The sequence below is a fragment of the Epinephelus lanceolatus genome, chromosome 19 (genome assembly GCF_041903045.1).
Source record: "Epinephelus lanceolatus isolate andai-2023 chromosome 19, ASM4190304v1, whole genome shotgun sequence".
Classification (NCBI taxonomy): domain Eukaryota; kingdom Metazoa; phylum Chordata; class Actinopteri; order Perciformes; family Serranidae; genus Epinephelus; species Epinephelus lanceolatus.
This window is the reverse complement of record NC_135752.1, coordinates 2,601,377-2,623,086: the sequence shown is the minus strand read 5'-3', so window position 1 is coordinate 2,623,086 and position 21,710 is coordinate 2,601,377. Positions and strand designations below refer to the sequence as shown.

Sequence of the window (21,710 nt, the reverse complement as noted above, 5' to 3'; positions counted from 1 at the left end):
ACCTGACTTCTGCACAACACAACTGATGGTCCCAACCCCATTGATAAAGCAAGAAATTCCACTAATTAACCCTGATAAGGCACACCTGTGAAGTGGAAACCATTTCAGGTGACTACCTCTTGAAGCTCATGGAGAGAATGCCAAGAGTGTGCAAAGCAGTAATCAGAGCAAAGGGTGGCTATTTTGAAGAAACTAGAATATAAAGCATGTTTTCAGTTATTTCACCTTTTTTTGTTAAGTACATAACTCCACATGTGTTCATTCATAGTTTTGATGCCTTCAGTGAGAATCTACAATGTAAATAGTCATGAAAATAAAGAAAACGCATTGAATGAGAAGGTGTGTCCAAACTTTTGGCCTGTACTGTATATAATAAATATAATTTATATTATATAAATATAATATAATAAGATTTGTCTTTTGATTCTCATTTAAAACAAACCTCATGGACTGCATTTTTTTCATCTGCATAATATTGCGAAAATTAGGCCTATCCTGACCCGAAAAGATGCAGAAAAATTGGTCCATGCTTTTGTTACCTCAAGGCTGGATTACTGTAACTCTCTATTATCAGGTAGCTCTAATAAGTGGCACGTGTACTAACAGGAACTAAGAAACGAGATCACATTTCTCCTGTTTTAGCTTCTCTGCACTGGCTCCCTGTAAAATCCAGAATTGAATTTAAAATCCTACTGTTAACTTATAAAGCTCTAAATGGTCAAGCTCCGTCATATCTTAGAGAGCTCATAGTGCCATATTATCCCACCAGAACACTGCGCTCTGAGAACGCAGGGTTACTCGTGGTCCCTAAAGTCTCCAAAAGTAGATCAGGAGCCAGAGCCTTCAGCTATCAGGCTCCTCTCCTGTGGAATCATCTTCCTGTTACGGTCCGGGAGGCAGACACCGTCTCCACATTTAAGACTAGACTTAAGACTTTCCTCTTTGATAAAGCTTATAGTTAGGGCTGGCTCAGGCTTGCCTTGTACCAGCCCCTAGTTAGGTTGACTTAGGCTCAGACTGCGGTCGGAAAGTCCCTCCTATCGTCTATTCCTAATCACTATTCCTTGACCTTGGTGGGAAACGTCACGAGGTCAAGGAAAGATGAGTAGGAGAATTCAGAAGGACTTAGGAAAAGAGAACCGCGGAGCTGAGAGAATCTGACCGCACTTACGCTGGGCTACGTCATCATGCGACGGCGGATGTCAGTGACATAGGTCGACCGTGGTGAAACTACAGTTTACCGAAGATGGACTACAAAAAGTGCATCTCAGATACTCGGCCCCGTGCCTACTTACCATGTTGCTTCATGCAGGCTATATAAACGTCGACAGCACAGTGAAAAATATGACTTAATTACCAACGTCTGAATTGAATAAAAAAGATAGATAGGCAGTCAGAAAACTGAAACGCTGAAAATGGTTGCTCACACTCACCCTCCTGAATCATTGTGATTATTTATGACAAATGTTCAAGTGTATGCAAGAGAGGCAAATATGTTAGGCTTACAAATCTACTACTGTACATATCATTCTTAAGTTGCAAACATGTTGAATTAAAAACATCATCTAAATAAAAACGTTTCATACTCATTTTTCTTGAAACACAAACGTCTGTGTTATTAATATGCCAATCAATCATCATCTGTCATTTGCTTACAATAGTTTAAAAACGACCACAAAACTCAGCAAACACCTTGAAATGTTGACATGATTGTGCCTTGAAGTTATTTTTTATTTTATTTTATTTTTTTAATTGTGTTTATTAGATTTTCCATTATATTTGTGACAATAACAACGCAGGAAAAAAAGAAAAGAGCAAATAACAAGAGCATACATAGGAGATGAAGGTGCACGTGTGCAATAAACAGTATATCTTCTGCCTAAATGGACAGGTTTTCTGTGTTTGCTGATATTCGTATGCAAGAAATGAGTAAACAATTAAATTCACAGAGAGAGCAGAAAGGGGAAAAAAGGGGGGGCAGGGTAGAGATGTAGGAGGCTTTATTCTAAAGTGTTTGGGTGAAATTCGTTTGCGTAATAGTCTAAAAAGGGCTGCCTCCCGCTGAAGAGGTGCTCCAGCCGCACACGTGCCCGTATGAGTGCAGAGATGTCAGCATCTGTGACTGAAAAAAAATTAATTAATGATATTGCTAAAAGCTGGCGATTCAACAACGCTCAAATAGTGACATGATTAATGCACACTGAGCATATCTTACACCACAATATTAACTTGAATTGGGTAATGTTACAACAGTAGCGTGACGTTTATAGTTTGCATGGGTTTAACATGTTGTTGAGAGTTTGGAACATATAACATTACGCATATTATCAAGTTATGGCATGAGATGGGCAAAGCTTCATGTAACGGTGACTTACATGGTGATCTCCGTGACTTTTCAGTCATGTTGAGAGCCAGTTGTTCTTTTTCTTTACCTTTTGTCACTTCTTTCATTCTTCCTCTTCTCCTACTTCTTCGGATTTCTTTGTTGTCTCCATGAACGGTCGGTCGCTTTAAATATTGCTCCCTCAAAGCATTGTGGGATTAAATTATCTCCTTTCCTATCGCTTAGGAAGGTCCGATGTATCCTATGCTAAAGGAGATCTGAAAGGAAGCACTGAACTTCCTTTCCTTAGTGTTTAGAGAATTCAAACAGCTCTTATCATGGCGGCCACTAAAATACTTCATTTCACTCAGCTAGGAACCTTCCTAAGCAAAAAAGACTTTCCGACCGCAGCCCTAGTCTGCTGGGGGACCTCCTATAATACACTGGGCACCTTCTCTCCTTCTCTCTCTCTCTCACGTCCTGTTACTGCATCTTGCTAACTCGGCCGTACTGCATGTCGTTAACTCTGCTTCTTCTCCGGAGCCTTTGTGCTCCACTGTCTCTCAGATTAACTCATATTGCAGCGGTGCCTGGACAGTGTGACGTGTGTGGTTGTGCTGCTGCCGTGGTCCTGCCAGATGCCTCCTGCTGCTGCTGCCGTCATTAGTCATTAGTCATACTTCTACTGTTATTATACACATATGACTATTGTCACATATGTATACAAACACATATTAATATATACTTTCAACATATTGTACCACAATAGCCAGAATTATAATTATAATATTATTACTTTCATTACAGTTTTTCTCGATTGTCAACACACGTTTCTCAATACAATAACGACTTTCTCAATACTGCACACACAAAACTGAAAACTGCACACACAAAATGCTAAACCTGACACTCCCTTTGCAAGAAGACTCTTGCCATCAAATCTCTACATTGTGTTCACAAAATGGAACTCATGTTTTCATTTGCTACACACAGTCGTATTTTCCAATGACACATACCATTCATTGAGCACACACAACTAAGCTTTTGCTGCACACTACCAAGCATTTACAGCACATTGTAGTGCAAAATTGAAAACACTACTGTAAAATGGAACACACCATATGAATGACAATGACTCTGGAAAATAAGATATTTCTCCTTTTGTAAAAATGACTCAGTGTAGCCTACTTTTTTCATAAAACAAACTTACTGTAAAACAGCACACAAATATGCAGCCAAAAATGTCTTTTTATTGTACATGATTGAGGAATCATCATGATCAAGCATCATCATGCCTTCGGTTTCTGTCAGGCCAGAGGGCCTCGTCCACATCACAGGCGATGTTCTCCCTATCTAGACATCTCTGGAAGAACCGCCTTGAGTGGCGCATGAATCCCTGAATGGACTCGAGGCTGACGTCACCACAGGCTTCTTCCATGGCCTGGACGAGTGGGACCTGGGTCTGGGGGTTTCGCTCATACACCTTCCACCTCCAAGCAGAGAAGAACTCCTCTATGGGGTTGAGGAATGGAGAGTACGGCGGGAGGAATAACACCGTAAAATGTGGGTGGGCCTGGAACCACTGACGTACAAGCAGAGCCCGGTGGAAACTCACATTGTCCCAGATGACAACATAATTAATTCTTTGTGGATCATCAGTGTGATCTGGTGGAACAAGTTGTTCGTGGAGGTCATCAAGGAAGGCCAGCAGCAAGTCTGTGTTATAGGCACCAAGATGTACATGGCGGTGCAGGACACCATGGTGATTTATTGCTGCACACATGGTTATGTTCCCACCATGCTGGCCGGGGACCCCAACAATGGCCCGCTGGCCTATGATATTTCTTCCCCTGCGCCTTCTCTTGGCCAGATTAAACCCAGCCTCATCTATGAAAATATATTCATACAGTTCTTTCGCCGTATCAAGCTCCTGGATTCGCTGAAACAAAAACAGAGAGAATGCAAGTTACTGTATGGACAGAGAGGTCAAAAGACACTGTAGAAAAGGAAAACAAAATATATTGCTGTACATCACAGGTAGGCTACATTACCTGTATGTCAGTGCTTACTGTAATGTATGGGACTTACAAGCACAAAGTCGCGCCGTAGCTCCTTCACATGATCTGTGTTTCTTTTGAACGGGACCCTGTAGACCTGTTTCATAGCTAATGAATTCCTCTTGAGGACACGGTCCAGTGTAGACAGGCTGACATTCTGGATCGTATTACAGTTTTTACAGTTTATGATTTTTTGCCAATATCATAAACACATTTCACATGAAGACACAATTCACAAAACACAATCCTCCGTTCTCATAAATCTAAACACATTTTTCCTTGCTAAAACACAAGCTGCAAAAGAACTCTGCTCATATTCTCAAATGAAAGCTCATGTGATGCAAAATGCTTGCCACAGTCAGCAATATTTGAACACAATGAACACACCTGGCGTCATTCATTACACACAATGACTCAAAATTGAAGACGCCTGTTGCTAATGCTGTGACCACATGTATAAAAGCAAGTTCAGAGTGCACAGTTTCCAAACAAACACAATGGATGAAGGCAGAGTCAGGGGAAGACGAATCCGAGTCAGAGGAGGGAGAGGAGCTGGCCATGAAAGAAGAGGAGCAGGCCAACGAGGAAGAGGAGTTCAAATCAGAGGAGGAAGAGGAGCAGGCCAACGAGGAAGAGGAGAAGGTCCAGGAGGGAGAGGAAAAGGTCCAGGAGGAAGAGCAAGACAACCTCGCACCATCATTACAGACGAGATGTGAGCAACAGTCATTGACCATGTCATTGTCCATGGCATGACAATGGCTGAAGCAGGACTAAGAGTCCGTCCAAACCTGAGTAGGTTCACCGTGGCCAACATTATCAGGGCATTCAGACAACACAACAGGTATTGTACTCTATTGCTTTCTTTGTCACAATACAGTTTTACAAGCCTGTGAAAGTAGTCTATTGGTTTCAAATCAGTTGTTATTGTAAAACATGTCAATTGACAACACATGTTTCTGTCTTTAGAGTTGAAAGAATGCCACATAGAGGTGGGAGGGCTGCCATATTTACAGCGGCACAAGAAACCCTCATTGTGGATATGGTTCGTGAGAACAACCTCATCAGACTCCGGGAGATCAGAGACAAAGTCATTGCCGATAATGTCAACTTTGAGAGCATTGATGATGTCAGCTTGGCCACAATAGACCGAGTTCTCCGGCGCCAAAAGATGCGGATGAAACAGGTCTATAGGGTTCCCTTTGAGCGCAACTCTGCGCGACACAAAGACCTACGTTACGAGTATGTGCAAGTAAGTATACATCCATGTTCACAGTACAGTTAGTGGACATACTGTGTTGCTCAGTGGCCTACATTACTTCTGGACAATACTGTGCTACCTGATTGACTGTTGTTCTGAACACCTGTGCACTTTCACATTTTCACAGAGGATATTACAGTTGGACGCGATGGCCAGACCTCATGAGTACCTCTTCCTGGATGAGGCTGGCTTCAACTTGCAGAAACGAAGGCAAAGAGGCCGTAACATCATTGGCCAAAGAGCCATCACTGAGGTTCCTGGCCAACGGGGGGGTAATATTACTCTTTGTGCGGCCATGGGTTCGGAGGGGCTTGTCCACCGGCATGCTGTCCTTGGGTCTTACAACACCCAACGTCTCCTCACCTTCCTAGAGGAGCTAAAAGACATTCTCCTGGACCGCCAACAACACCATCCTGGGCCCGCACATCCCATTTATATGATCATTTGGGACAATGTCCGCTTCCACAGAACAAACCAAATCAGAGAGTGGTTCACCACCAACAGTAACCAGTTTTAAACGTCTGTCTGCCACCCTACTCCCCTTTCCTGAACCCTATAGAGGAGTTCTTCTCATCGTGGAGATGGAAGGTTTATGACAGACAACCATACACTAGAGAGAACCTCCTAAGGGCAATGGAGCTGGCCTGTGCTGACATCCCAGTGGAGGCCTTCCAAGGATGGATTCGCCATTCCAGGGGGTTTTTCCCGCGGTGCCTGGCAAGAGAAAATATAGCCTGCGATGTGGATGAAGTGATGTGGCCCGATGCAGCTCAGCGACATGATGCCGCACAGTGATTGTGGTGTGAATAAAGTGAATAAAAAAACTTCACACCCTGAACATGTTTTCAAGAGTTGTTGTGTGCAATAGATTCTGTTTTTGCATTGAGTTGTGTTACAGTAGTGTACATGCAGTATTTTCTATAGATTTATACTCTTCATATGAAACTCACAAATCTAAATGCCTAATCCTCTACAGAGATCTAAAAAGATCCGTTACTGTAAAGTTTCTAAAAAAATATGCATTGGCAGTTATGAAACAAAGAACCTTCTCACAAATTCAGCATTGTGTTTTCAATTGTTTTGCTGTAGTGTGTAATGATGTGTATAGTGTTTACATTTTTGAAAGCTTCGAGCTGCTCTTTTGGTGTGAAAGTTTGAGTTTTGAAGTGAGAAGGTGTGGTTGTGTTTATGTAGCTTTAGAAAAGGGTGTTGTGTTTAGACATTGGGGAACATAGAGGAAACGTTTGTGAAATGTGTTTTAGCATTTGAGAAAAACTGTAAAAGCTGCATTATCTGCTAGGATCTTCTGTTTAATTTGTCTTAGGGTAATTGCATTGTTTTCACGAACCATGTTCACAATTAGGGTCTCCTGCTCTGGTGTGAAAACACGTCTTTTTCCCCCACTGTGAGGTTGTCTTTCGGTCCTGCAAAATATAACTACTGTGAGCACACTGTATTATATTGAAATGCAGTATTGTATTACAGTACACAGTATATACAGTACACAATGTATACAGTACACAAATACATAGTACACAAATGCTGTATTGTTTTACAGTACACAAGACAAATAGATTTATAGTAAAGTATAAACTAGTACCTGTTCTCCATCCTGAATGTTCTTATGATGGCACCAAATGTGAATCGGCTGAGATTGGGCTGGACCCTCAAACCAGCCTCCCTCATGCTCAAACCATGGTTCAGCACATGGTCTATCACAGTGGCCCGAATCTCATTAGATATAATGGTTCTCCTTCTTCTTACTCCTCCTCCTCTCTGTCCTCCTCCTCCTGCTCCTCTCTGTCCTCCTGCTCCAATCTGTCCACCTCCTCCTCCTCCTCCTCTCTGTCCTCCTCCTCCTGCACCTCTCTGTCCTCCTCCTCCTCCTCCTCTCTGTCCTCCTCCTGCTCCTCTCTGTTCCCCTGCTCCTTCTGCTCCTCTCTGTCCTCCTGCTCCTCTCTGTCCTCCTGCTCCTCCTGCTCCAATCTGTCCTCCTCCTCCTGCTCCTCTCTGTCCTCCTCCTCCTGCACCTCTCTGTCTTCCTGCTCCTCTCTGTCCTCCTCCTCCTCCTGCTCCAATCTGTCCTCCTCCTCCTCCTCCTCCTCCTCCTCCTCTCTGTCCTCCTCCTCCTGCACCTCTCTGTCTTCCTGCTCCTCTCTGTCCTCCTCCTCCTCCTCCTCCTCTCTGTCCTCCTCCTGCTCCTCTCTGTTCTCCTGCTCCTTCAGCTCCTCTCTGTCCTCCTCCTCCTGCACCTCTCTGTCTTCCTGCTCCTCTCTGTCCTCCTCCTCCTCTCTGTCCTCCTCCTGCTCCTCTCTGTCCTCCTCCTCCTCTCTGTCCTCCTCCTGCTCCTCTCTGTTCTCCTGCTCCTTCTGCTCCAATCTGTCCTCCTCCTCCTCCTCCTCCTCTCTGTCCTCCTCCTCCTGCACCTCTCTGTCTTCCTGCTCCTCTCGGTCCTCCTCCTCCTCTCTGTCCTCCTCCTGCTCCTCTCTGTTCTCCTGCTCCTTCTGCTCCTCTCTGTCCTCCTGCTCCAATCTGTCCTCCTCCTCCTCCTGCTCCTCTCTGTCCTCCTCCTCCTGCTCCTCTCTGTCCTCCTCCTGCTCCTCTCTGTTCTCCTGCTCCTTCTGCTCCTCTCTGTCTTCCTCCTCCTTCTCTCTCTCCTCCTCCATGCCCTCCTTCTCCTCTCTCCTCCCCTCCTTGTCCTCTTTCTCCTTCTCCTTGTTCTCCTCCTTGTTCTCCTCCTCCTCCTCTCACTCTTAGACTTCTCCTTCTCTGGTTGCTCTCTTCAAGGTTCTCCATTGTTCACCAAACACAGAGGAGGAGGCTCAAGGCACTTACATGCTGCAGTCCTGATTGCTAATTGCTCACCAGACCTGAATTTGTTGAGTTTTGAACACTTGTGTGTTGTAGGTTGATACCACTGAGTTGTCACATGAGAAGTGTGTGTAACAACAGAACATTGTGTGTAGTGTTTTGACAACAAGTTAATGTGCAATTGACTGCAGAGTGTATTGTAGGTTGAAGCTTTGAGCTTTTACATGAGAGGTGTGTGCAACAACTGCACATTGTGTGTAGTGTTTAGACAACAAGGTGATGTGCAATTGGCGTCAGAGTGTAAAGAAGGAAAGTCAGAGTCTAGGGGAGTCATAAGGGAGTGTGAAGTAGTGACAATTCGGGTCGAGCGAATGGTACGTGAAGTTAAGGTTGTGCAAATTGTGCCAAGGTTTAGATTTTTGTGTGTTAACAATCGTGAAAAACTGTAATGTTGTTGTAAGCTATTATTGTTACCGTCTGTCCTGCATCTCTCTCTGTCTCTCTCTCTCTCTCTGTCTCATTGTGTCATGCGGATTACTGTTATTTTATTATGCTGATCTGTTCTGTACGACATCTATTGCACGTCTGTCCGTCCTGGAAGAGGGATCCCTCCTCAGTTGCTCTTCCTGAGGTTTCTACCGTTTTTTTCCCCGTTAAAGGGTTTTTTGGGGAGTTTTTCCTGATCAGCTGTGAGGGTCATAAGGACAGAGGGATGTCGTATGCTGTAAAGCCCTGTGAGGCAAATTGTGATTTGTGATATTGGGCTTTATGAATAAAATTGATTGACTGATTGATTAAGTGAATGATTACACAGTCCCTTCTCAGTACAGACCTTGTGGATCAGTTGTGGATCAGCACTTTTATTAAACAGAGTTTCTCTGTTTAATAAAAGTGCTGAGTGGTGGAGGAGTCTTGCCATGTAACATTTTAAACACCAGGCAGATGTGGCCACACCTATCTCTCTTTTTTCCTCTGCTCCCTTCCAGGTGGCTGTGGCCTGTCTGTCTTGGCCCTCCCAGCACACAATCCTCTCCAGGTAATGTGCTCAGCCATTGTTCACGGCCGGCAGCTGGGGCCGTGTGGGGACACATCGCTCCAACAGAAGCCTTGCCTGGATGCGCTTGCCTGTCCCTTTCAGTAAGTCCACGATTGTCTGCCATCCCAGCTGATTATTTCCCTGTGCGTTTTTGGTGCAGCTGGGTGATTGACCTGAGGCGCTGAGCCATTCATCCTCCGGCTCTCTTGGGCGTCACTGTGGCTTTGCAGAGTGGTAAGTATGAGTTCATTTTTCCTAAAATGTTAATTTTAATTATACTCATTCATCTACTAAGTTGCAGTTGTGTGCCTTCTCTTGTACAGACCATGGTAAATTGTTTAGCCAGTATTCAGCCACCTTTCCCTCAATCTATGCTGCTGTTTTGGCTCCCTTTTGTTTGACTTTAGCTTTTTGGGTTTTTGATTAATATTCACTCTTAATGTGCTGGTTCGGCTCGCCGATGTGGCTCTCCAAGAATGTCCTGATACGAAGCGGCTTATGTCTGGGCCTGCACTTAAAGGACATTCCGCTGTTTTTAACCATTTCATTTGTGTTAAATGTAACATTTGTTTAATGTGTATTTTGTTTGTTATAATTTAGTGGTTATTGGTAGTTCTTTGTATTTTGTTTCTTTTGTTTATTTCACTTAATTACTTGTGTTTGTACACACCACTTGTATATAGCATTTTTGGCATGTTTTAACTGTTTAAACTTTTTTTTGTCTTAGGTCAGGTGCTGTGGGTCTGCAGTGGCAGTTCAGTCCGCGGTGGTGGTTTTTTTCACGATTTTCTTTGGCTGTGTGTGAGTGCAGTGTCACCAGTGTTTAATTTAAGGACCCTCCTACTTTTGGTTTGCCCCTGCCACCTGGTAAGCCCCAGCCCTGTCCTCATACCCCTTCCCTGCCTGGTGCTAATTAGTAATGGTGTGTGACATTTTATTTTCTCGATAATTCATTTAGTTTTGTTAAATAAAGTTGTCCTTCTTTTTAAATTGAAAACAGTCTCTTGCCTCGTGGTATTTTTGTACTTTACTCCAGTGTGACTTTACTCCTTAAAAGTTAGCTTAGAATTTCCTGGGGTGAAATTGCTGGGGGTCAGCTGCAGGGTCTTCAGCTGCTGCCACCTTTCACTGATATTTAGCCAGTACATTTCCTGGTGGGGGAGCCAGTGGTGGTATAGGGACATCTCCTTGCCACTCCCTGCAGCTGACCCTACTGGGGTGTCTGGCCCCATAAGCTGTCCCTCCTCCCTAGCCACAGCCAGTAGCTAGCTCTCTCTGCCTCCTCTGCCAGCTCCTTGATGGCCCTCTACAGAGCAGCCTGGAGAAGCTGGCTAACAGACCTGCCCACAAAGCCCCTGCACCCAACTTCCACTAGGTGGATGGATGCTTTCCAGCCTGCCTCTCTGCACTCCACAACCAGCTCAGAGTACTTGAGCCGCCTTAGCTCATCCTCTGGTATTCCTTCCTCCCAGGGCAGAGTCAATTAGATGATGAGGACCTGTTTGGCAGCTGTGGACCACATCACAACGTCTGTTCTCATGTCCTACTGTGCTGAAATTTGGGGTTTGATATTCTGGGTTATCCTTTAGTTAATATAGGATGGGCAAAAATAAGCCTGAGGCTTCAGCCTATTCTTTTTTCGGTTATTAACTGTGAGAACGTTTGTGTGAAGTAATCTTTGTTTCTCCAGTTGTATGTAACCGAAATGAAAATTATTCATTCATTCTTTGTATAATTACATGTGACAAATAAATGATTGATTAAGATATCTTATCTTAAATGATCGATTAATAAACAAGGCTGCACAGACACCAAAGAAATTAAATAGTTTAACCCTTTTCAAGTCATGTTTGGTTCGTACTTACAAAAGAGACCAAAAATGTGGTGGGAACAATAATATAATAGTTCATGATTTATTCAAAACATTAAGAGAAAATTTGACTATAGATTGCACTGGTTAGTTTCCAGTGGAGTTTCATTGAAATGTTGAAAAAGCTTTCATGTGAACTGAACAGTCACAGTGGGTAAATGAAATCAATCACAAATCATAAAGCCTGGTGGCTAAGGATTCCAGATGGAATGAGAAACTTTGTGTAAAATCATTTAACACTTCCAACATGGGGGAGGCGGCAACTGTGAACCATATGCAAGAGCAAAAGCGCTGGCATATTGTAACAGAATCCTCTGCACCCAGAGTCATGATGTTTTTGGCCCTGCCAAACCCAGCATGAAAACTGTCCTGAAATGTCTGAAAAATTGAGTCCGGAAAGCATGAAATTCAGACTTCACCTGTCTGTGTGTCTCTGTGCTGCTCAGGCTGCTGCTGACAGAATCATGAATAACATTAACAAACAAAAGACAACATAATTAGCTGGACAAACTGTAGCTGATTAACCCCACATACATTGTCTATAATATAATGGTCCATAACATAATAACTCACTCTCCTGAAAAGGGAAGGGGACAGCTTTAGTTCAATAATTATTACTGTAATCCTACATATCTATTGATATGAGGTGTTTCCAGGACCTGTTATTCTAATTTGCCTTTTTGGGGGCATTTTTGCCGCCTCAGGAAAGTTGCTTGATAAAAGGAGATGTCTGAGCAACATCACAAATAGCTTACATCTCAAATGAAATAGAATCAGTTGGCTGGTGTTAGTTATGTCCAGTGAAGACATTTTCAATGCTGCACTGTATGAAACATTTAAACTATAATAGGTCTACGAACTGCTTCATCCATGCATCACCACTCTGGCACTGCTACCACTACCACTATGTGAAATGCTGCAGTTAGCCGATAACATGTAGTACAGCTGGCTGCCAGGTCATGGGGACAGGTCAAATATTGGTATGGAGCGCCTTGACATTGGTAGGGACATGTCCATACACCAATCTACATCTATGCTGTGATGATATAAACATTCTATACTAAGTGGTTTCAAATTCCAGTGAGAATATCGCCATAAAATTCAAGGAGCACTTTCATGCTCCCCATGTGGATATACCATTTCTATTTTTGATACTTGGTGAGCTTGAATATAGCAACATCTTCAGGGAAAGATAGAGATTTTTCACACTAGATGATCTAATAGGCTGATTGTTATAATTATCAGAGGATAGAGACTTGGAGGTTCATTTATTATTATTTTACTTTAAATTAAAATAGGCTGTCTTTAACCATGAAGCATGTTTGCTCTCCGCTACTGTTAATATGAATAGCAGAGCTTCTGGGTACACATGCAGCTTCTTTGTTCAGGTGATGTAAATCTGCTCTTTCCAGCAAGATATGCTCATACAAGAATCTGCTGTGTCGAGACAAGATATTAAGTCATCCTTTCTATGCATCCAGATTCATGTGTTTTGTTTTTTTTTTTACAGAAATTTGTTTTAGGAACTTCTGGGCACATCTGGCAGCTTAAAGTCTGAGTAACCCAAAATCAGTGATCTCTTTCTAAACAGATTATACATGTCTTTTATTTGCTTTCAAAGCCTTAAATGGTCTTGCCCCACCCTACCTCTCTGAGCTACTGCACCCCTACACACCCAGTCTATCTCTCAGGTCAGCTGACCAGGTGCTCCTGACAGTGCCTAAAGTTAGGCTTAAGCTCAGAGGGGATTGAGCGTTTGCTGTTGCAGCACCACAACTTTGGAATGAACTGCCGCTGCGCATTAGACAGGCTTCCTCACTCTCTCATTTTAAAAGTCTTTTAAAACCCACCTCTTTTCTTTGGCATTCCACACCATGTAGGTTGTTGTTTTCATGTGTATGCATATATTTATCTTGTGCGGGCAGTGTACTTTATTTATTTTATTTTATTGCTTTTATCTTTTTTATTGTGTATTTTATCTTTTTGATCTTATTCTTATTTATTTAGTGTGTTTAAGCTTGTTGTGCAGCACTTTGGAAACCTTGTGTTTGTTAAAATTGTGCTATATAAATAAAGTGGATTGGATTGGATTGGATGTCAGAAAATGCTTGTTAAAACATGAAAAGGCTGGGAACTGTGTAGTACTGAGCTAAGAGTTAGAGCCTTAAAGTATTTTTTCACCATTTCTGTGTCCAAGATTTTTGGGGGGAGCTAAGAGGCAGCTTGATGACACATTGGAGCCATCCTCAACATAACCACTTTCCTACTATATCAATACTAGGTCGTAACAAGCGTTTACTCAGAGTGCTGACCCACTGTGTTTGACGGTGTATTCACTATGTCCCACGAGCTCTCTGAGTTCTTTCAGTTTAATAAACACATAAATAAACATTTCTGTCAAATGCCACAATCATACAAGTAAATTAGCCATCACCTTTTATTCTTTCTGGTTGAATCAGTTACCCGGCCCACCAGCAGTTACTGCTCACCACTGTGGGTGTGTGCTTTGTACTGACGTTAGCCGCTATCAGCTGCTGACCGAGAGGCTATAGGTGCATAGCAATTCTCGTTTCCCAGTTTGGAGGGTGTGTGCCGTGCACCCATAGACTGTGTGACTGCAATGACCATAGACTGTTGACGAGAGTCTGCCACCACACGACTTGTTCTTTGGCTCAGGATCGTGTACATTGCTGTGCTACTGGATTAGCTCCTAATGAGAGTCTGTGGCCTTGCAGCACCCTGGCAGTGGCTTAATGATCAGTTTAGCTGCTTCAGTGGACACGCCCCCACCATCTAAGAGCAGAGATTACTGCTTGTTTTTTCACGATTTTGATCGTGATCAACCTAATTTTATATATTTGGAAAATGTTTTAATCATTCAAGTTAAACTGGACAGTTAATAACACATTTTTCTGTGGTGTGAAAAACTCATTACACATTTATTTTTGCTTTGCCTAGACTTTAAACTATTTAGGTGATGTAAATCTGCTCTTTAAAGTTAAATCTGCTCATAATGAGGATGTGCTGTGTGGAGACAAATTATTGAAATTACTGAAAACCACATTAAACTATGTTGTCCTTAAAATTCCTCCAGTTTCACATGTTTCTAACATAGAAAATCATTTCAAAGAGCTTCTGGGCACAAATGGCAGTTTAACTTTTTAGGTGACGTAAATCCTCTCATACTGTGAATCTGCCGTGTGGAGAATTCTCTTCACGTTGATATAAGCTATTCAAAACAATCCGAGAAAGAAGAATCATAATCAACTTCTCAGAACTTGCCTACACATGCAAACTGTGAGCGGGCTAGGTACATCTTTATTTTGAGGGGCTGAAAAGTAAAAATGTTGGGAGCCACTCATTGTGGCACTGAACACAAACCAGGTTTTAAATACAGACAGATAGGAAATGTGGCCACGGCATGGACTATGTTTACTTCTCTTTCAATGTACGGTCTGTACTCACACTGCATTAACATGTCCTAAAATGTTTATAATTTGATCTTTCCAGACACTATGTCATCATAAAGACATACAGTCAGGAGAATATAGTCCTTCTGAGAGACATCTAAGAAATACAGAAGATCTTGGGTGACGTCTGGATTAAATCCCTCTTGGACCAGCTTTATCTTCTGCTGCTTGAAGGTCTCTGTCACATCCAGAGAGCTCTGAAAACACAGGCAGGGGATACAAATGAACAATATAACTGAAGACCTTAACACAACTCAAAGGCCCCCTTCACTCGTGTGAATGTGTTTTTCTTATGTTAATTCCCCTAAATTCCAGTCCTTGACTATACTCACTTGTATCAGTGCAAAGTTTGTCACCAGAGAGATTTAACATTCCTGTGCTGAAGAGGGAGAAGGAGTCTTTGCACTTCCCTAATTTCTGAGATTTAAATGTACACCGAGAAAGCTACATGACAAATCTGGAAGCCAATCACTAACCCCCTAACTCTAACCCCAATATGGAAAACACAGGGGAAAAGCCAACACTGGCAATGAAACCTGAAACCTCCAGTGCAGAGCGGACCTGTCAGTACAGAGTTCGGAGTTTGTATTAGCAGAGTGAAGGTTTTAAGAGCAAACACAGTGGAATGTGTAGGTTTTGGATGTAAAGCGGACCATAGAGCTCCCTTCCACTATCTACCAAAAACCCCATCATAACAGATATTATCTGGGCTGCCAAGTCTTTCACATCTATTTTCTCACCCAGTGAAAAATAAATTAATAACTGATGATGACACGGCATGAAAAGATGACACCGACAGGACATGGACAGACGAGACTGAGCAGCACAGCACAACAGCAGCACTGATCACTGCTGTCACACCACACTGAAGTTAATTTTAAGTTTGATAATGGACAGACATTCATTCCAGACCCAGCTGTTCAGCTTCACCTGATGTTGGCAGTGGGAGAATGGATACCTCATCTCTATGCCCACTATTTAACTGCTGGGGGCTGATCATCAGTGTATTACTGTTCAAATAATATAAAAGTAATGTTTTAGGCTACCTTCATTCTGACATGCTATTATTAGTGAAAATTATGATTAAAAAATTATACTGTGTTGTCCTCATGAAGTGCACTTATTCTTATTACTAATGTGTATTCATTTATATTACATTGAAATTGCTATTTAAATAGCAGTTGTTATCAGAACTGTGTCCCAATGTGTCACCACACTGCGGGGCGGTAATTCTAGTTTATGAATATTTTTATGAAAATATCTTTTGTCACATTTTGTTTCATTCACATTTTGTTTCATTCATAATTATTAATAGCATTAAAAGCGGTTGTTATCATGTTTGTAAATGAAGTGTAGACCAAGTAACCTGACCAAAATAAATACATGTACAAAATGAGGCATGCTGTGTCTTGTGCCATGCTCTGTCTGTATTTGTGTGTTTACTTGTCTTTTCACAAAGTCAATTTTTTGCTGGGCCCTGAAGTGTAGGGCACCAGCCTAAAAAGCCTAAAAAGTGAATGTCCCTCTCTGACTCAGTCACTCCAACCCACCAACTTCATCCTGTCCACATTGCTGAAAATACTGAGGCTGCAGTCTTTGGCCACCAGGTCAATGATCCCTCTAGTGGGCAATGTTTTTTTTCTCTGTTCATTGTTTAATGGATGGGGTTAGGGTTAGAAGTCATGAAAATGGGGAAGTAGCTATACATAGTAATTTGTCCTTAAGTACAAATTTTATAAAAACAAATGTCTTCAGTGTGTGGTAGCAACCCCGAACAGGCATCCAAAAAATCCTGCTGCGCATGCAAAGTGTGCACCCAACTTGCATCAGATCTAACTTCAAAGTTTTCTGAAAACTTGGCAGCCCTGAATATTGTTTGTTTCACAGCTACCAACACTATGTCAGTTGGCCTAAAAGATAAAAAGCTAACAAACAACATGAACAAATAAAAGATGCTTACTTCACTGAGCATTCTGTTACGTCTGCTAGTCACCAATTTTGGTGCACAACAGACTTCTCATCTAAGTCTGCATCTGACTAAGACTAAAGCATGTGTAGCTGGATCTCTCTGATGTTTTCTCTAATGCTAGCTATCTTGATTTGCACTGCTCTTCCACCAGTCAACCAAACATTAGTTTCATATAGCCAGACTTACCTCCTTTTAGTGCTGGGCTAGAGTTTTTTTTTTCACTTTTTCATGTTGGGAAATTATGTTAAAACAAAATAATAACCATAGCAGAGTTTAGAATATATCTGGAGGGGGACTTTAAAAATAACAACACCTGCATGACTTACCTGTATTCTGAGAAACCAAGGCCAGGCATACGCAGGAAGTGTTTTTACTAAATGGTTGTAGAGTTTTGGTCCATTACATTTGTGATCCTGTTTTAAGACAATAGCCGCCATACCTGCCCGACCTTCATATCCTGCATACACACACATCGGAGAAAGTCACATACTCAATGTCACATTAAATAAAAAATCATAATGAACAAACAAGAGCAAACTTTAGATTTGGAAAACAAGTGTAAGTGGGTGGTTATACATTCAGAGTTTCTCAACATAATACCAGTGATGACAAATGTACTGTGCTACAGGCTTCTGATAATGTCATCAGTTTTAAGTACTTCAACACTGTTTCTGAGAAACTTTCTTTTTATCACTTTGGTATGGTGGATAGCTCTGTGTACTGTATTACAGCACCCACGCATGAGCTCAAAAAGGGCTCATATTGATATTATATCGAGCTCAGTTATGTCAAGGAGAAACAGGCTAAACAAAGAAGAGATCTTACTATGAATTTTTCTTTCCTCTGGGTTCGGCAGGAAATTTAAAAAAAAAGAAGGAAAAAAAAAGGGGGTTGAATGGTCTATACTGCCAAGGTCACATTGTGAACTGAACTGGATGTTGTCCATACAGTTGTCCACATCTAAGGCTATCTGGTATGGAAATTTGATCTTGGGACCAATATCTGTCTCAACTTCATCACCGTCTGATTGGTACCTGAAAAGAATCAGGCCCCTATCAATGCAGTCCCTTACACTGGCTGTACTCAATTTTGGCTGTGCTGCCATGACATTTTGTTCATAGTGGCAATACATACTTGGCAAAGAGACTGACTCTGTCAATTATGCAGTATTAGAAATCAGAGGCTAACACTAAGATTTCACAGACCTGGTACGGTGACTCCGTAGACGTTGGCCTCCTGGATAAAATCAAGAAGACCTAAAACCTCTGACACCTCTGTAGTGGATACATTCTCTCCTTTCCATCTGTAGGACAGGATGTTAGATGCAGTTACACTTGCAATAAAGAATTTGTGTGACTACTTAGGGGCAGAAATTGTGAACACAACATTGACATATCATCACCTGGCAAATGTAAGTACAATATTTACTGGCTGAGCAGGTACAGTAGGTTTTTACACCTTTTTTCACTGAGAACAGCCTGCTGTGAAAACACTGCCATGAAACCAGTGAGGTGAACCAAAACAGCTAGACAATGAGCTGAAACAAAGGTTACAATATTGTAATGCTAGTTCTATGAGCACAGGCAGAGCCCTCTACTGGACTCTATGGATAATACTCCTCCAATCACATTCATCCATTGAGATTTGCATAAACAAAGCCTGCCAATCAAGACATGCCTACCCATACACATGCCGACCCCACAGTATATGAGGGAGCACACAGGGCTGTCCGCCATCCTACACCCTCTTCAGCAAGCAGCGCAGGAGCAACGGGGCCTCAAGGTAGAGGGCTTTGTCTGTGCTAATAGACTTAATCTTAATGAGCAGCACACTGATTTTGGTTTAGCAACAGGAGAATGTACTGTACTGTGTATGTCTTACTTGTACTGTGTGTATGTCCTAATTTTCTGTCAGTTTTCACTTAGTCTTTATGTAAGCTATGTGTTCTTATCAAGTGTTCATGTGAGCAGTGACGGTCACCTCTTACAGCCCAAGACAAATTTCCCACATTTGGGACAATAAAGTTAATCTTATCTTATCTTAACAGGACAGACTGATGTATAAATGAATATTTCAGCCTGTTATGTTTAAATGGAGGGACTCTGAATCGCTTGTTGGAGGACAAAAGTTGGTATTCTCTGTGTAGATCATGCAAGGGGTCAGAAATGTTTGTAAGCAAGTCTAAGCATGCTCTGTTTGTGGGCTGCTTTAAAGGAGTTTGCCACAGGTTGGCCAATAGTCTTAGCACAAATTTGGAGTTGATTGTATAATTCTGTTTTCAGTTTCACAGATAGACAGCTGAGCCAGGCTGTACAATACCGGATGGATGGATGGATGGATAGATGGACGGATGGATAGATAATAATAATATAATAAGATAAGATAAGATAAGATACACCTTTATTGATCCCATAATTGAGAAATTCCAGTGTTACAGCAGTCAAGGGGAAAGAGTCAAATTAAAGATTTCAATATCTAAAAACTTAAAAAACTAGGCATGCAAAAAAAAAAAAAAAATACAAGAAACAGCAATAAATAATAATAATAATAATAATAATAATAATAATAATGAGCAGTGGATAAAAAGTGAGCAATGGATTAAAGTGAGCATATTTAGTGCAATGTGAATATTGTATGTGCAAATAAACAACAACAACAAGGGGGACAGCAATGCTTATTGTGGTGTTAATAAAGTGTCTCTAGTGTCCCTTTGGGTGAATCAGTCTATCGCTGAAGGAGCTCTCCAGAGCTTTTATCTCCTCCTGCAGGGGATGGGAGTCATTAGTCCTCAGAGATGATAGCTTGGCTGTCATCCTCCTTTCTCCCACCACCTGCACAGAGTCCAGAGAGCATCCCAGGACAGAGCTGGCCATCTTGATCAGCTTGTCCAGTCTCTTCCTATCTGTAGCCGAGACGCTGCTCCCCCAGCAGACCACTCCGTAAAAGATGGCTGATGCCACCACAGTGTCAAAGAAGGTCTTCAGGAGCGCCCCCTGCACTCCAAAAGACCAAAAGAGCCGCCTCAGGAGTTAAGTCTGCTTTGACCTTTCCTGTATAGTGCTGTTATGTAATTAGTCCAGTCCAGTTTATTGTTAAGCTGAACACCCAGGTACTTATAAGATGTCACAATGTCAATGTCCTTTCCTTGGATGTTCACCAGTGTTGGGGGGAGGAGTCTGCACCTGCGGAAATCCAACACTAGGTCTTTGGTTTTCCCCGCGTTGATCTGAAGGTGGTTCCTCAGGCACCAATCAATCACTCAATCAATCAATTTTGTTTATAAAGCCCAATATCACAAATCACAATTTGCCTCACAGGGCTTTACAGCATACGAAATCCCTCTGTCCTTATGACCCTCACAGTGGATAAGAGAGAGAGAGAGAGATGCAGGACAGACGATAATGTTAATAGCTTACAACAACATTAAATTAAAGTAATAATATTATAATTATGATTCTGGCTATTGTGGTACAATATGTTGAAAGTATATATTAACATCTAATAGTATATGTATGTGACAATAATCATATGTGTATAATAACAGTAGAAGTATGACTAATGACTAATGATAACAGCAGCAGCAGGAGGCATCTGGCAGGACCACGGCAGCAGCATAACCACACACGTCACGCTGTCCAGGCACCACTGTGATATGAGTTAACCTGCACAAAGTCCACAAAGTCCTGGTTCAGTTCTCTGTACTCCCTGTCGTCCCCATCTGTGATGAGGCCAATGATGGCAGAGTCATCAGAGAACTTCTGCAGATGACAGGTGGGGGTGTCGTATGAAAAGTCTGCAGTGTAGAGGGTGAAGGGGAACGGTGCCAGCACCGTCCCCTGCAGGGCCCCCGTACTGCAGACAACCAAGTCCGATACACAATCCTGGGTCCTGACATACTGCAGCTGGTCCATGAAGTAGTCCAGGATCCAGGATGTGAGGTGATTAGCCACCCCTATGTGCTCCAGTACTTCCAAAACACAGTGCTTGGGGTGCGTTTTAATTTATTGTACTGGGATGTTTGATTTTTCCACAACTGGACCACGGACGTCAAAAAACGCTGTTTGCACCGGGATAGGGCAAACAATAAATGAAATAAACGAAATTCCACACATTCTTGTGGTTGGCTCAAACACTGTCAGCGTGATTTAAATAGTAAATATTTAAATAGTTTATTGAGTTTATCGCGGTTGACTATTACTTCCGGTTCCGGTTCAAGACGCATGTTACATGTGGAGCTGTGTGTCTAGAATTTTTCTTTTTTGATGAAAAACACCTGATAGAGAACTTACATTGACATTCATTAGTTCTCAGAAGGACTGTTTATTTAGTATGACTCATCTGTTGAAGAAGTTGCAACTAAAACGCAACAATGACTGAGACAAGTAGTGGGAAGACTCTGCGGAGCAATGCCGACAAAAGCCAAATGAGAATCAGGCGATCACTCAAGAATTAAGAAAACTAAACGAGCGCATCGCTGGATTGAATGACAGCCTGGAGAGGATGCTTGACGAAAAGGTAAGAAGTTTACATGCATCCTTGGACAAGAACTTTAATAGTAAAATTGACAATTTCTATGAAGAGATGTTAAAATTAACAAAAGAAAACCAAGATGTTCTTAAAATGGAAATTGAGAAAAATACCAAGGTGATGCAGAACAGTCTGGATGTTGAAATCGGAATATTGATGGCCCGTAGTGACCAGGTGGAATGAAATATTAAGAAGACTGCTACGGCGGACTTCAACCCAGAAACCGGCATAATGATTTTTGGCTTGCCTTTTGAGGAAGGTGAACAGGTGTCCAAACTGCTATCGGAGGGGCTGAGGTGCGCAACTGTGCCCAGCCTGGTTGCAGTGGAGAGGCTGAAGCCAAGAGGTCACGGACCCGGCCCAGTCAAGATCCAGCTGGCCTCAGTCCA

The 21,710-nt window shown here is 42.2% G+C and overlaps 3 protein-coding genes across 4 annotated transcripts in view; 1 reads left to right on the top strand and 2 right to left on the bottom strand.

The window, feature by feature from the left end:
- Positions 1–1,268: 1,268 nt before the first annotated feature.
- On the bottom strand, positions 1,269–4,633 carry LOC117251620 (uncharacterized). Its single transcript, XM_078162158.1, has 2 exons — positions 4,412–4,633; positions 1,269–4,262 (listed from the first exon to the last, which is right to left on the bottom strand). Exons 1-2 carry the CDS (start codon positions 4,484–4,486, stop codon positions 3,603–3,605), a joined length of 735 nt encoding a protein of 244 aa, XP_078018284.1. The 5' UTR covers positions 4,487–4,633; the 3' UTR covers positions 1,269–3,602.
- Positions 4,634–5,106: 473 nt separating this feature from the next.
- On the top strand, positions 5,107–6,155 carry LOC144458791 (uncharacterized). The gene is made up of 3 exons (XM_078162342.1): positions 5,107–5,221; positions 5,347–5,629; positions 5,766–6,155. Exons 1-3 carry the CDS (start codon positions 5,130–5,132, stop codon positions 6,153–6,155), a joined length of 765 nt encoding a protein of 254 aa, XP_078018468.1. The 5' UTR covers positions 5,107–5,129.
- An 8,500-nt stretch (positions 6,156–14,655) lies between these two features.
- Positions 14,656–21,710, bottom strand: part of LOC117269610 (long-chain fatty acid transport protein 2) — a 66,627-nt gene continuing 59,572 nt past the window's right edge. For both annotated transcript variants that reach the window (XM_033646771.2, XM_033646770.2), the window contains 3 exons: positions 18,000–18,097; positions 17,121–17,251; positions 14,656–15,022 (listed from right to left, as the gene is read on the bottom strand). In XM_033646771.2, coding sequence (XP_033502662.2) covers positions 14,846–15,022; positions 17,121–17,251; positions 18,000–18,097 — 406 coding nt within the window. In that variant the 3' untranslated portion in view covers positions 14,656–14,845. The remainder of the gene's footprint in view (positions 15,023–17,120; positions 17,252–17,999; positions 18,098–21,710) is intronic.

What these genes read in the sequence shown, in the direction of transcription:
- LOC144458791 (XM_078162342.1), top strand. Translation starts at nt 5,130, where the DNA reads ATGACAATGGCTGAAGCAGGACTAAGAGTCCGTCCAAACCTGAGTAGG. An exon ending in GCATTCAGACAACACAACAG is followed by an intron (nt 5,222 to 5,346) that starts GTATTGTACTCT and finishes TTCTGTCTTTAG; the next exon opens with AGTTGAAAGAATGCCACATA. An exon ending in TACGTTACGAGTATGTGCAA is followed by an intron (nt 5,630 to 5,765) that starts GTAAGTATACAT and finishes ACATTTTCACAG; the next exon opens with AGGATATTACAGTTGGACGC.
- LOC117251620 (XM_078162158.1), bottom strand. Translation starts at nt 4,486, where the DNA reads ATGAAACAGGTCTACAGGGTCCCGTTCAAAAGAAACACAGATCATGTG. An exon ending in TACGGCGCGACTTTGTGCTT is followed by an intron (nt 4,263 to 4,411) that starts GTAAGTCCCATA and finishes TTTTTGTTTCAG; the next exon opens with CGAATCCAGGAGCTTGATAC.